The sequence below is a fragment of the Felis catus genome, chromosome D2 (assembly GCF_018350175.1).
Source record: "Felis catus isolate Fca126 chromosome D2, F.catus_Fca126_mat1.0, whole genome shotgun sequence".
NCBI lineage: Eukaryota > Metazoa > Chordata > Mammalia > Carnivora > Felidae > Felis > Felis catus.
In genome coordinates this window covers 81,447,726-81,462,986 of record NC_058378.1, presented here as the reverse complement: position 1 = coordinate 81,462,986, position 15,261 = coordinate 81,447,726, and the positions used below count along the sequence as shown (strand labels likewise).

The 15,261-nt window shown below is 46.6% G+C and overlaps 1 protein-coding gene and 1 long non-coding RNA gene across 4 annotated transcripts in view; one reads left to right on the top strand and one right to left on the bottom strand.

The window, feature by feature from the left end:
- The window catches only part of ADAM12 (ADAM metallopeptidase domain 12), a 349,535-nt gene that overhangs the window by 319,461 nt on the left and 14,813 nt on the right, over positions 1 to 15,261 (top strand). For 2 of the 3 annotated variants that reach the window (XM_045041022.1, XM_045041024.1), the window contains exons 19-22: positions 746 to 881; positions 1,510 to 1,618; positions 3,636 to 3,815; positions 13,046 to 13,153. In XM_045041022.1, the coding sequence (XP_044896957.1) occupies positions 746 to 881; positions 1,510 to 1,618; positions 3,636 to 3,815; positions 13,046 to 13,153 (533 nt within the window). The remainder of the gene's footprint in view (positions 1 to 745; positions 882 to 1,509; positions 1,619 to 3,635; positions 3,816 to 13,045; positions 13,154 to 15,261) is intronic. The other variant, XM_045041023.1, reaches the window with a different exon arrangement.
- On the bottom strand, positions 10,233 to 14,960 carry LOC109492772. The gene is made up of 2 exons (XR_002736971.2): positions 12,285 to 14,960; positions 10,233 to 11,577 (listed from the first exon to the last, which is right to left on the bottom strand). It is a non-coding gene; the product is annotated as an uncharacterized LOC109492772 (long non-coding RNA).

Genomic DNA, 15,261 nt, shown 5'->3' with positions numbered 1-15,261 from the left:
AACAAAAATCTAACAAAACCAAACCTGTGGGCGTTTCCTTTCAGCGAGGAGTTTGGGTGAGGTTTGTTGTTTCTTATTTATTTAGTCACTTAGTTAGTTAGTTAGTTGTGAGAGGGAGAGAGAGACAGCGAGAGAGGGGGACAGAGGATCCAAGCGGGCTCTGCGTTGTCAGCACAGAGCCCGACGCGGGGCTCAAACTCACAAACGGTGAGATCGCGACCTGAGCCGAAGTCGGACGCTTCGCCGACTGAGCCACCCAGGCGCCCCTTGTCTTCACCTTCTAGCTTGACAATGTCCTGAAATAAAGTCTTGGTCTAAAAAAAAATACAAGGAAACAAAACAGAAACACAGACTTCAGCGCTAAGGAATGAGAGAAGAAGACAGCCCGGAGGGGCACATTTGTGATGGGGGCTGGGAAGGTCACGGTTGGGGACGTGCGGGCTCCCTGCCACCCCTCTGGGGCCCCCATCCCTGCTGGGGGCGGGCGGGGCTGTGTGATCAGGGCTGCGGTCCCACCTGCCAGGCCTAGGCTCCTGTTGTCAGAAATGAACGAGGGCGACACGGACAGAACCTCAGGCGTGACCTTTGAAGTAAGACTAATTTATCAGCACATCATTCAGGGACTCACTCCGATGCCGTGCCTTCCTTCAAAGCTCACGTTGCCGTAAATGTCACGATCTGACACTTCCCATATCTCATTCTCCCTGCCTCTTTCCCTGAGTGCAATCAATGCGTTTTGTTTCAGACAACCAAGGTTTGACCATAGGAGTCCTGGTGACGATCCTGTGTCTTCTCGCTGCTGGATTTGTAGTTTATCTGAAAAGGAAGACGCTAATACGCCTGCTGTTTACAGATAAAAAAACCACCATCGAAAAGCTAAGGTATCTTGGCGATGGGTCCTCTTTTCCAGAAATGGCATTTGAAAGAACATGCAACCAACCTCCTTTGCACTCTGTTTTCCTTAGCAAAGAAGAGGTCAGATGTTCAGATAGTGAAACTGTTGTTTGGGGTTTTTTTTAAATCTCTGCCAGACCAGCTGCCTCCCTTCCTTTGCCTTCATGATTTGCTGCTTTTTATATAAATAAGCAGGGTGTTAATGAGTCCCACTGTATTGTTTCCCACCCTTACCTCAGTCATTTTTACAAGACGTGGGATGTTAAAATATTTTCATCAGCCGGGGTAGCTTTTGACCCAAATATATTCAAAGGCATTATTGCTGAAATGCCAGCTTTCTATAAAATGTCTCCCAGGTGTCACAAAGCCACGTATGTGCGGATTGCAAGAACTAATTTAACAGAATAGTGGCTTTGGGGGACGGGGGGTGGGGGGCGGGGATCGATATTTATTTTTTAATCCTGCGAGAACGTTTAGATAATTTGTCCTTTGCATGTTTTCCACACTGAGTTAAAGTAAGTAAGTTGTTTTTTGAGACTGGGAACCAAATAGAAAAATAGTTAAGTCAACCCAGGGAGAAAAACTCTGGTTTACGCTTAACGGGACTGCTCACAGGTGTGTGCGCCCTTCTCGGCCGTCGCGCGGCTCGAACCCTGGCCAGGCTCACCTCAGCCACCTCAGCAAAGGCCTGATGAGGAAGCCACCACATTCCAACATGTCGAAGGTAAGTTGTAAACAGACATGAGAGGTCGGTGTGCACAGCGAGAGACCTGTATCTCAGTGTTTTTCAACAAGAGCTTGAGCGGGAATCGATCCCAGAGAATCTATAGGTAGATCGGCAGCGGGAACAGTTCCCTGAAATGCAGCGTGCACACACTGAGTTCCACAAAAGCTTGGTGAGGTGATGGTCAAGGGCCGGAAGGAGGCCCGCTGTGCCCCATGGATGCCCCACTAGATCCTTTAGGGGCAGGGTCCCCTGTGTGATGTGTGTGCCACATTGTGAACCATGATCCGTCCAATTGCCCAGACGAGCCCACCGGCTCTGCCTCCCAAGGAGGTTCCCAGTCTTCCTCTTCCTGGGTCCTCCTCTTCCTACGGTTTCAGATGCCACTGGGGAGGTTTGGGTGAACTTCTTTGGCCCTGTACCTCCCGGTGCATTTCTAGGAGTTAGGCTGAGCCTGTGGACGGACCCCATTTGCTCCAGCTCTGGGCTGTGGACACCCTGTCGACCCTCTGGTTTCAAAGAACCGGCTCCTTAACCCAGAGTACCCACCGGCTCCCTCATGAATTACCACCAGACTTCATTCCAATATTTAGTTTTCCCATCAAGTATTTCTGATGACAAATGATTTTAAAAATTAACATCACGGTGGGGCACCCGGGTGGCTCGGTTGAGCGTCCGACTTTGGCTCAGGTCACGATCTCGCAGTCTGTGAGTTCGAGCCCCGCGTTGGGCTCTGTGCTGATGCCTCGGAGCCTGGAGCCTGCTTTGGACTCCGTGTCTCCCTCTCTCTCTGCCCCTCCCCTGCTCATGCTCTGTCTGTCTGTCTGTCTCTCTGTCTCTCTCTCTCTGCCAAAAATAGATAAACATTAAAAAAAATTTTTTTTAAATTAATGTCACGCATTCAGTAAGCCATAAATAAACTATCTTATCTCCCACGTCTTACCTGATCTACAAGTGTGGAGGATTGGGCTCCAAAGAGGAGGCTGTCATTCCTAACAGGCTTTACCACCTCTCAGCCCCAAATGTGGGACTTGAGCAAGAACAGCTAGCTTTACCCGCGAGAGCCAAAAAAGCGGCTTAATTTTGAGGAGCCAAAAATAGGAAACGACCCAAATTTCCATCAACAGGTAAAAGGATAAACAAACTTTGGTATATTTACACAATGGAATGCTATTCAGCAGTAAGAGCGGACTATTAATATACACAACATGAATCTCAAGATAATTATGCCAAGTAAAAGAAGCCTGACAAAGAGTACCTACCCTCTAACTCCATTTGTAAGACGTTCTAGAAAATGCAAACTATTTTATGGGGACAGAAAGCATATCAGTAGTTGCAAGGGAGGGCAGCGGGGGACGGGGGACGGCTTTACGCTCACTATTTTGCACATCGTGATGGTTTCATCGGTGTGGACACGTGTCACAGTTTTCCACGCTGTCCGGTTTCAGTAGGTGCCGTTAGCCATATGTCCATGGATCCTTAAAAAAGCCGTTTTTTAAAACGAGAGAAAGGAAGAAAAGAGGCGGGGCCTGAGGCACACGGCCCACACTGCATCTGCTCGGGTCTGCCCTGAAAGCAGGGGCACCGTGTATGACATGATGCTCCAGGTGTGGGCCCCTCGCCTCAGCTTCCAGACGCTTCCATCCTCCTTGCCGGGGGCTTCCTCGGTTCTCCCTGAGCTTTGAAGGCATCCTTACGCCTCGCTGAACAACTCCTTCATCACTTCCAAGAGATCTAGTGTGTGTCCTCAAACTCATTAGCGCTTCTTTAGTTGCCTTGCGCCCATCTGTTAACGAATGAAACCAGTTTTTACAGTTCACGTAGAAATCGATCCTGCTAGTCCACGCTGGGGAGGAGGGGTGCTTCTGCTACAACTGTGAAGTTTAAACAAATGATGATAGACTCCCTCTCGTGCAGCGGCACCGCCGGCCCCTTCAGCTGTAGCGGACCAGTCAGCCCCCCTGTCTCCTAAGGAGGCGAGACCCGTGACACCATGGCTTTTGCTCCGTCCCTGCAGGACAACGCCAGGAGGTGGCCACAGTGTCAGAATCTTGACATCAGCGGACCCCTCAGAGCCCTCGACGCCCCTCCGCCCAGTTCGCCTCAGCGAGTGCTCCCGCCTCTCCAGAAGGCTCCCCGTGCACCCCTCGTCCCCGCCAGACCCCTGCCGGCCAACCCTGCTCTTCGGCAGGCCCAGGTATGCCTTCCGCCGCTGCCGTGATGGATGCCATTCAAATCCAGACCCTGCCACTTGCCCACGTCTAGTTGCTTAACTTGCCGGGGCCTTTATGAATCAGAGATAATTCAGCTCCTCAGATGGTTGAGAGATAAAGCATTTAGTGCTTGATGTATAGTCCTGATGCAACACATACTCGTTTCCTTAGAATATTTTTCTGTTCAGAACAGTAAGGGTCCCCGTGCAACTTACCACCTACACCGTGACGCTTTTGAGAATGGCGGGGCCACTGCTAATAGCGAGGCCTGGACAATGAAATGAAGATGGTCACTTTAGGAATATTAATGGGCATCCCTTCTTACCCTTTTTCATTTTCTTTTTTTTTTTAAGTTTATTTATTCATTTAGAGAGAGAGGAGTGGGAGATTGTGAGCAGGGAAGGGACAGAGAGGGGGGAGAGAGAATCGCAAGCAGGCTCCGCATGGACAGCACGGGGCTCGATCTGACGAACCATGAGATCATAATCTAAGTCGAAATCAAGAGTCAGTCATTTAACCAACGGAGCCACCCAGGTGCCCCCCATGTTTCATTTTCAAAACTATTTGCAAGAATTCACCCACTGAGTTTCTCCATACCAGATGCAGCATGGTATTAGACCCTCTATATATCAACTCATTTTTATGCTGTTTTCAGAAGTAACAGTTTCTGTTTGTTATAACCATGAATAAGACATCATTTAACAATAGAAAACTCGAGGGGGAACAGGTAGTAAAAACAAGCAAATGAAAAACACAGAGAAATAATCCCTGGCAAGTTTTTGCTATCGTCATACTGCTATGATTTCTGTACTGAACTATGATGTGTATTTTGACATAATTTACATTGTGCTCTGTGCACAGTGCTTTATATACTACTTTTTTGCCTTAAAGTCATTCCTATTTGCCATGGCATTAAAAATTCTTAGAAATGTTATTTGAACCATAGCATTCTACATGTATAAAGAATACTTTTTTTTTAAGCCCTTGCCGATTAGTGGGCGATTTCGGATATCTCTAAGTTCTGCTGTGATAAATCGCTCTGTTGTGAAGGTCTAGACAGATAAATTGGGGAAACTGTAATTATTCCTTTAGGAGAGATTCCTAAAAGTGAAAATGTTGGGTGGAAAAATGCTATAACCCTTTTAAGCCTCTTAATACAGAAACTAAATATTTTTTCAGGACTACTCTGTATATTTATGTTTCCACATTATTACAGAGACCACGACTTTGCTAGTTCTAAGTATTACCATTTCAAAGCTTTGCCAATTTGATATAAAAAAAAAAATCTCTTTTTTTTTTTTCTGTCTAGTGGTTCCATCACTTACTGAAAGGGGATATTAACATTTTCAACTATAAACGTGTCTCTTCTCAGGCTATCAGTTTTTCCTTCATGTATTCTGAACTTCTGGTGTTTGTGGTAGACACAGTTAGAATTGTTGTGTTTTCTTGGTGAATGGACCCTTTTATCATTATGTCATGTCCCTCTTTAGTTCTGGTAATTACCTTTGTTCCAAAATCTACTTTAGCTCATACTAATATATCCACTTCAGTTTTCTTTTGATTCGTGTTTGCAAGGTTTATCTTTTCCTACCTTTCTACTCTTAATGTACCTGTGTCATCTTATTGGAAATGAGTTTCTCAGAGACCGCATGTAGTTGGGTCATCCATTCCATCAGTCACTGCCTTTTAACAGATGTCTAGATCATTTACTTTTAATGCAATCATTGATGTTAGAATTTGTCTACCACTTTCATATTGTTCCCTCTGATTTTTGTTTATTGTGCTCCACTTCCCTGAACTCCGATAGATTAGTTGAACATTTTTTAGTATTCTGTGCTGATTTATCTCTAGTTTTCTTTGAGATTTGTCTTCGTATAGTTTTGTCTACACTTGCCGGAAAGCAGGATTCTCAACCTCGGCATTGCTGGCATCTGGGGTTGGATACCTCTTTGTTGAATGGGACTGTCCTGTGTGTCATAGAATGTTTAGCTGCATCTTGGGTTACATCGACTGGATGGCAGTAGCATGTGTGACCATATCTCCAAATATTGCCAGATGTCCCCAAGGGGACAAAGTCATCTCACTGAAAAACTGCTGATCTAAAGGTTACACCACATGTGCCTAATTTAACATAGTCTACTGGTGTTAGTACATCATCACTTCAAGTGGAGTGGAAAAACGTTACTTCCTTCAAGGTGTCTTTAGCCTCCTTCCTCCCTTTATCACATCAATGTCTTGCGTGTTGTACATTGAGAACCACTTCAGATACTGTAATTTTGCTTTCGACCATCAAGCAGAAGTTTGGAAACCTAAGAGTGGTCTCCTACATCTACTTATATATCCACCCTTTCTCTTCTTCCTTCATTCCTGATATTCTGCGTTTCTTTCTACTATCATTTCCTCTCTGTCTGAAAAACTTCTCTTTAGCTATTCCGTTAAAGCAGGTCTGCTGCCGACAAGTTCTTTTGCTTTTCCTTCATCCAATGTCTATCTCACCTTTAATCCTGAAGGATATTTTCACTGGATATAGAATTCTGGGTTGACTATTCTCTCCACAATTGAAAAACGCTGTTCCACCTCCTTCTGGCCTCTGTGGCGATGAGACATCCACCGAAAAGTTCCTCCCATGGTCTCTGTTCCAGGGAAGAGAGGTGGCCACGTATCGTAAGCAGGATTGGAAGGCAGGGCTCTACCATCTCCAAGATGTGGCGCCCAGCTGGGGGGCAGAGGGGATGGCTTTTGCGTGCCCACCTGGAGCGAGAGTAAGGTCAGGTGTGGTCAAAACGTTTCACTCTTACTGGGTCACCCTGTTCCCACCTCTTCGGGCTAGAGACAGCAGGCTTTCCTCGAGCCTCTTTTTGGTCTGGTGCCATTGGCATTTCCAGATTGGGAGCCTCTCCAGAGCCCAGGCCAGGATATAAAAAAGGCAAAACCAAAAACAAGAACTCACTATTGGGTAGTTCTGTGGGTTCTAAGGTCTGTAGGCAGTCCGCTGACTTTTTTCCAGCTTCCAGAGTCTCTGTAAGTTGCTCTGTGGATTTTCTCGAAACTTTTTTGTTGTAATTCACAGGAGGTACAGGAGGTAATTCGCAGGAGGTGTAGGTTGTAGTGTGCTTATTCCATCTTGTCCAGACCTCATTTCTTTTTGTATTTCTCTGATTACTGCTACACTTGAACTGCTTTTGATACATCTCTTAACCAATGGTGTGCCATTACATTGCTGTCAACGAAACAAAACACGAAAAGCCTTGATTTTTCGGCGATTTCTCTGCCATAATGAAAAATCCCACCATGGCCAATTTCAAGCAATCAACGTGATGTCACTAAATGAGGAGCAGGGATTGGCTGATATGGGCTAGTACCCGCGGCTCCAACATGCAGCTGCTATTTATCACCTGTATTTGTTCTGTGAACTGTCTGTTCCTACCCCTTGCCTATGTTTTTCTACTTGAGAGAGTTTTTCTTCCTGATTTGTAAGAGTCTATTTTCTTAATGAGGACTATGTATCCTTTTCCGGTAATTTATTATAAACATTTCCCTAATTCATCTTTGAATTTTATTTATGATATTTTGGGTTCTAAAAGGACTTCCAGCTTTGAACATTGAATGTATTCAGTATTTGTGAATTCTCCCATTTCTTTGTGCTTGCAAAGTCCCCTTCCGTTTCAATACCACTCAAGATCTACCTCCCGTTTCTTCTGTTTGTTTCGATGGCTGTTGAGAGTCCTTTTACATCTGTTTTTCTAACCTGACGTGGGTTTACGTTGGTGGAAGGCAGTGGGCATGTCCTAAACCTTTTGGGCGATGGACTTATCCGAGATCTGATGAAAGCTTTGAACCTTCAGAAAACGCACCACACCTCAATATTTTGTGTGCGGATTTCAGATTTCTGCCGAGCCTGTAAGCCTCTTCCCCACAGAGTCCCTTATACAAAGCCTTTTTATGTATCTTCAAGCAACTTATCAGTCCACCATGTCAAACCGGGACTGTCTTTAACAGACCATGGGATCTGAGGCAAGATATTTCTACTTGCTGGAATCCCTTTTTCCTGACAGCAGCGAATGCCTCCAGAAGTCACTCCCTCAAGATTTCCTTTAAGACAGGCCCCCCAAAAAGGCCATTCTGTTTTTGTGAAACTAAGGAAATGTTACCCTTTAAACATTAGGAACTGAAAAATCCACATTTCTCACTCCAGGCTGGTGTGTGTCTGGAGCTTTTCCGAGACATATGATAGACATTAAGCTCACGCTTTCTCTCCCGTCACACATAGGAAACCGAAATTAATTCCATGCAGGTGTGGCGAATATTTGGAGGTGGCTCTTACTTGGCATCACAGATTGAATCCACTGACTGACATGTGGCACCTTAGAGTCCCCGTGCCCTGCCCCACGCAGCTTGACCAACACACTGTGGTTAGCCGTGCCTCGTGTGTCCAAACTTACCATCCAAACTTTCCGGAAGGAAAACGTCATCATGAACATAATATGTACGTCCCATCGAAAGGATTAGTTCTTTATAGAAAACACTGGATCTCTCCAGCAAATGTTCTATTTGATTTCTACAAATGTAAGACACTGGGATCAGCTCCGTCTCTTGTCCACGAACGTGCCCTTCCTGTGTCCCTTTCCTTCGCGGGGTAATGGCCCTCGGCACGCAGGCTTCTCTACCTAACTCCTCAGCCTTGATCAAGGAAACAAACTTCCGCTTCCTTTTCATCCTGTCAGCTATTTTAGAGGAAACTAATCCAGGGCGTTCATCTAGCTGTTAGCTAACTGCGGCCAAGATCCCCCACAGTACAAAAGGCAAAGAGTGGGCTTGGGAACAGGGTAAAATAAAAAAAACCAAAGGGGTCACAGAGGTGTGTGATCACCTTGTGTGCATGTGTAGGCGGGAGCATCCTAGAACGCCCTCATTCTAGTGGCATGGAGTCTGCCCTGCCCTAAAGGAAACACGCATTCTTGAGGGGATCAGACCAATAGGCATACATTTGCATATTACATGTATCTTTCAGAGCAGCAAGGGACTTTTCCTGCGCCTGCTGCTGCCAGTAGGGTTCATCTCAGACTCTGGAAGGGAAGAAAGAGGAAAGAAAAACAGGGGAAGTTCCAGAGGTGGCTGTGGGTGGACCCCAGAAGGCTTTGAGAGACCTTCTGGTGATGGTTGTTCTGAAGATATTTTATGTGGTTTTTCTCTGACTACAGTAGTGTGAAAAATCAATCCGCTTTGCCCCCTTCCCCGGCCCCCCGCAAAAAGTCAATTCTACCATTATGGTAATTTTTTAAAGACAAAGAGTAATGTGTACTAAGGGAAGAAGATAGAAGCACCTAGCAAGTGTGGGTCTTGAGCAGAAGTCTGAAAGCACCTTCTGGGGAAGAAGCCGCTTGAGACGGCGGGTGTGAGCAGACACCAGCCGCGGGAGAGGAGAGACCAGCGCTTGGCTGCAGAAGGGTGCACAGAATAATCCAGGGAAAGAAGCAGTTTCTTTTTTTTTTTTTTTTTTGTAATTGTTTTTAACGTTAATATTGCGAGAGAGAGAGAGAGAAAGAACACAAGCAGGAGAGGGGCAGAAAGAGAGAAGGGCACAGAGGATCCAAAGCAGGCTCCATGCTGACAGCAGTGGAGCCCAATGCGGGGCTCAAACTCGCAAACCGCGAGATCATGACCGGAGCCGAAGTCGGGTGCGTAACCGACTGAGCCACCCCGGCGCCCCAGAGAAGCCCTTTCTCGACTGCAGGCTTTGTTCGTGAAGTCAACTGACCTGACTTCCAGGAAGGAGACAGGGAGATGCCAGAAACACGGGGTGAGCTAGGGGCCCCTGGAGTGAAAACGTCTGACACCAAGTTTTGCGTTTTCCTCTTCTGCACGCTGGTCCCTATGATGTCCTCAAACCTTTGGGGAAGCACGCACACCATCACCACTGTGACCTAGAGTCAGTCCCCAGTAGGCTGGAGAATGAAGGAGAAGCTGATGTCCAGGGAGAGAGTAGCACCCTGAAGGGTCAGGTCGGAGACGCCCAGTGGGGGAGGAGGCAGGCAGCAGCCGGAAACAGAGACGCCAGGCGGGGAACCAAGATGGGTCTGGGCGCGGACGGGCGTCCTGCTGTCCCATAAGACGGGGCCTCCAGCCATTCGAGCTGAACGTAACGATAAGTGTGACCCTCAAGAGAGCAGAAAATATGAGGACACGCCTGTTCTTAATTGCCAAACACCAGTGTGTATGATTTTGCTTCTGGAAGAGAAGATGGGCCAATAGGGGCGTTTAAAACCCTCGGGGTTTCCCTTAGATTTCTAGACATTTCCACCTGACATCCTTTCTGCGCTTTATTCCCATGAATCAGTTTAATGAATTCATTTAAAGAAAAACATGTTCAACGTCACATCTAAGAAATAGATATTTCTGAAAAAAAAAAAAAAAAAAAGATTTCTGCTCCCAGAAAATTACAGCTAGAGAGGGCTGTGCTAAGTAGCAGCAGATTGAAACACAATTTTCTGCTGTCAAACTGAAACGTGCCAGGATTCTGAGAGAGCAGAAGCGGCACCTTCAATTCAGGGATGGGCCATTTTTCAGGAGAGCGGGAACTTCACGAGAGCATCACTCTCTTAGCGTGATCGTCTGTATTTTAAGGTTTGCCCCTTAAAGTAGCATTTGAACTATACATGCTGATGTGTGGTCCTATTTGGTTTCAGGTCACTTTTGCTTATTTTAAGTCCTTGGTTTCCTGGAAAATGCTAGGCAGTGCTTGTCCTCCGTGCAGTCTCATCGGTGAATTAGATAACTGAACTGACGGGCCGAGTTTATTTTTCCAGCCAGATCAGCTTCTTTAGGAAAACCATAGGTACCAAAAAAGAACGCTTGGACCCATATCTCAGACTGACTTTTGCTGCTAGGCCCCTGAGAATATTTGCCCACCCTGTTTCTGGCATGACACAAATTCCATCCACACGGCAGTGACGGGATTCATTCATTTCCAGTTTTTATTCCTATAACCAAATAGTGTATAAATGCATTTATGTGTGCATGTCTGTGTCTGTGTTATTTTACTAACTTTTTTTTTGGCATAAGGAGCTTTCTCTTTGTATTTTAAGTTGTTCTAAAATAGCAAACATCTATTGAACACCAAACGTATGGCTGGTGCTCCTGAGTGAAGCATTTTACGGGCGTTTCTGACCCTCTCTCGGAGCCGAGGAGCCGATGCCTTCCTTGGCCCCATTTTACAGGGGATGAATCGGGGCAGACTGAGGCCAAACAGCTTGTCTAGTGAGGCCCCCAGAGGTGGGGAAGCCAGTGCGTTGTCAAAGCCACACGTGCCCCCTGCGGTCTGAAAGCGGAGGGTAGCTAGATGGGAAGGAAGCGGAGACTGTTCTGGTTACACAGTGAGGGCCGCTCTGGTTTGCATAGTTTGGACCACTGAGCACCTCCGGAATCTTTCATTCATCTCCCCTCCCGCTTTGCCACGGAGATACAAGGTGATCGGGGTGGGGGGGAAGGGGGAAGCCTTCTGGCAGCGTGGAGGCGCTTCGGTCTGCAACAAGAGAATCCTGCGTTTCTCTTGCCTTTTGCTTGCACAACGCGGTCCTTCTTGTCCTCGCTGGTCTTTCCCGGAACCGGCCCTTGTTCAGGACCATGATGGCATCGGAGCTGCGTGCTGAACACGAAGAAGGCCGCGTGCGTTTTCGGTGGCGGTGGAGATTGCCGGTTCGGTGTTTCTGGCAGGACGCTTCTCCTCCTCTAACACCTTGTCGGTGTCTGTAGAACATACGACAAGCCGTGTTTTGTAAAACGGGAACAGCCAACCTGGTGCAGCCTCTTCTGACGGAGAAAAGGCTGCCAAGCAACCAAACTCTGCTCAAGTGGCCGCGGAGGGTGGAGAGGCCTGTTTCGAGAAGCTCCGAATGGCGCTCCCGCCCCAGCCACCCCCCACCCCCGCTCAACAGAGTGCTGAACGGGTCACACGGGCTGGTAAACAATAGCTACTCATTCGTGGGGGCTTTGTCAGGATACAGATGTGCACGAGACAAATGAATTTAGAGCTTGAGCCCTGACTTTCAAAATCCTCCTTCAATGGAATGAACTCAGCGTCCGAATGAATAAGGACTTGTACCCTTCTGGCCTGTGCGGGTGTCTGAGATTTAAACCAGCACTCACGGGGCCTGGAAATCTGATGATTTAGGTCCTTGCTCATCAGAAATGCCAACGTGTAATGAGAAAAGGAAATCCGTCTGTCAAGATGTTCTCCCAAGGAAGGGAGCTGAAATACGAGGAAACTGATCTTTATAAAAAGCCTTCATTACACCAGGCCCAACCCAAAAGCTAATAGCTGAGCGAACATGCTGGAAAGAGCCCTCCCATGCCTGCTCGCTGCTTTCCAGATTTCCCCCTTTGGCCCAGATGTTCTCCAACCCCGCCTCCGCCCTGAGCTTTCCTGCAGTCTTCCCGGGAGTCTCCTCGCTCACCTGCTGCCTCGGCCTGGAGTCCCCTCGATACTCTCTCTGGCCCATTTCAGAAGGCACGGACTGAGTTACGCACCTGCAGAAACACCCACGTCCAGTCCCTTGAACACAGTAGGTGCGTCGGAAAGAACACAGAATGGATGCGAATTTTAAAGAGTAAAAAGTACGCCTCGTCACAGTATCCGTTATTCCCATGGGCCTGCCATCCTCCACGAGTCATGACTTAATAAAACTTTGAGTCCCTTCCTCCCGCGAGTCTAAAATGTAGCTACCAAGGTCTCGGACTCCTGCTCACCTCTCCCCTGCCACCACCCGCCCAGTACTTCCAGAAATCTTAACTGAAATTTCTTTGGTTTCATATCACATGCCAATTCTTCGCGCGACAAACCCATCGGATGTCTTTCAAAGCATCTATTGCACGCAGGAGCACCCATTTCGCTCTGGAGAGAAATAACTTGAGAGGGAAGCCATTCGCACGGTAACAGTATTCTAAGGGATGTTTGTTCCCCACTCATTTCTGTTCCCATAAGTGCGCGAGCTATACTGAAGAAAAAGAACAAAACGGATGCGTTTTACCCTTTGCATTTGTTAATGGGTAACGTGTAGCCATTATTACAAATTCCAACAGTACAAAGGGTTACTCGGAAAACTCTTGGTCTCCTTCCCACCTCTGCCTCCAGGCTTCTTTTCTCAGAAGCAGTCGTTGTTAGTAGACAACTTCGGATCCAGAGGAGAGCTCACTGCCACTTTGTCTCTCTCTGCAGAGAGGGATTATTGAAAATTGGGAAATTTTCACACACGCAAGGGGGGAGAAGAGAGAGCAGAGAAACCTCGTCTGCCCGACAGCCACCCTCAGCACCTGCCAGCTTGAGGTCAGTCTTGTTTTATTGCAGATTCTTGTTTGGAACTCAAATGGTGGCATAGCCTGGCCTTCCCTCCACTCACCTGTTCCCGGGCAGTGACACGGGGGTCCGCCTCCTTCTTTTCAGTGGCTACCTCGGATTTCGTTGTGGAGCCATCCCTTAATAATTCAACCTGTGCTGAGGTCCACATGGGTTGTTTCCAGTCATTTGCTGCATCAAAGAGGCACGCTCTTGCCCCGGGACCTGGGGCCCGGTGAGCAAGGATGTCTGTGGGGTGACATCTAAGGAACATGATTGCTGTTCAAAGGCCCTGTGACCTGAGAGGTGGACCAGTCTCGAAAGGAGTCACGCTGATTTCCACTCCCCAAGTCCCCACCAACGCGGTGTTCAGAGATTTTGCTTCTTTTTGCCAAAATGATAGGAAAAAAAAATAACTAAGTGCGATCCACGGTTCTCTCCCCATGAATGAGACTGGGCCTCTTTTCGCTGGTTTAAGATCCATTTGTGTTTATTTTCCTTTTTCGTCAACTGTCTTTTCATCTCCTCTGCCATCTCTTACGGTCGTGTTTAGAAAGGCGTGCCCTCCCAAAGAATACATTTTTGTCTCTTTCTTATTCTTTCGTGATCTTTTTTTTTTTCTTTTCCTCACTGAAACATTTGATCCATTTGCCCCTGATTTTGGTGTATAAACTGAAGTAGGAACCCAACTCCCGTTTTCCAGAGGGCCACCTGAGTTACCCTCAGCCCCATGTGTTTGCTGCTTCATCCTTTCCCGGGCCAGTGTGCCTTCCGCAAGGCCGTGTTAGTGCTCCCTCCTGCTCCCCAGCACACGCTGGAGAGCACACCTGCATCCCTGGGCTCTGGGATCGTTACATGAGAATAGCTAATGTTATTAGTGCGCCCGTGTAATACGTCTTTGCTAAATGAGAGCTAGCCATTTTTCAAATGTAGTATTTTCTCCATTTATCTCGATCATTTCCCTCTTTCTTTAGGTTTATTTCTCCAACTCTTTAGACCCTTACTCCATTTCTATTCGTACTTTATTTTGTTTGTACGCTGTCACATAAGCACAGAATTCTAGAAATTTCCCTCCACACACTGCATTTTTATCTGTGCTCATCGGTTCTGATTTGTACCATTCTCAATATTTGCATTTTTCAGATAACCTACGCCTTCCACTTTTCGTTTTTTACTTTGGCCCAGAGGTTGAACGTATTTTTCTTTTTGTTGCCATTAATTTTCAAGATGTCTAAAATACAGAAAAGTGAAAATAATCTAGGAGTCACCCACGTTTATAGTACATAGAAACAACCGTTGCCATCGCTACATTTTTCTATGCATGCGCCTACTTAAGTCTCAGATATGACATGCATACCGTTTCCTTTTGTTAAAAAAGGTAAAAACAAAGCAGTACAAAGTCACCATGACTGCCTCAGATGCAATCACTTTTGTAGGTTGGTCTTGATTTTTTATAGAACCTTTTAGGTATTTTTACATACCTGAATATCCAATGAACATATAGGATGCCATGTTTTTTGATTTACACAAATGGTAAAACGGTACCGTTAGCTTCGCACAATTTGTACTTACATTCAACTGTGTTTAACTTTTTCATTGAAGTAGAGTTGACAGAATGTTACATTAGTTTCGGGTGCACACAGAGTGATTTGACAACTCTCTGTGTTAAGCTACGTTCATTAGTGCCTCCCCCATCTGTCACCATACGCTGCCATTACACCATTGACTGTGGTCCCTGTGTGGTGCCCTTCATCCACATGATTCATTCATTCTGTAACTGGAAGCCTGTACCTCCCCGCTCCCCTTTACCCATTTTTGCCCATCCCCCTTCCCACCTCCCCCCACTGGCAACCACCAGTTTTGTTCTCTGTACTCATGGATCTGTTTCTGCATATTTTGTTCATTTGTTTTTTAGATTACACATTTAGATTCCACAAGTGAAATCACAGGGTATATGTCTTTCTCTCTCTCTTATCTCACTTAGCGTCATACCCTCTAGGTCCATCCATGTTGCTGCAAATGGCAGGATCTCATTCTTCTTTTATGGCTGAGTAATATTCCATTGTACACGTATACCACATCTTCTTTATCCATTCATC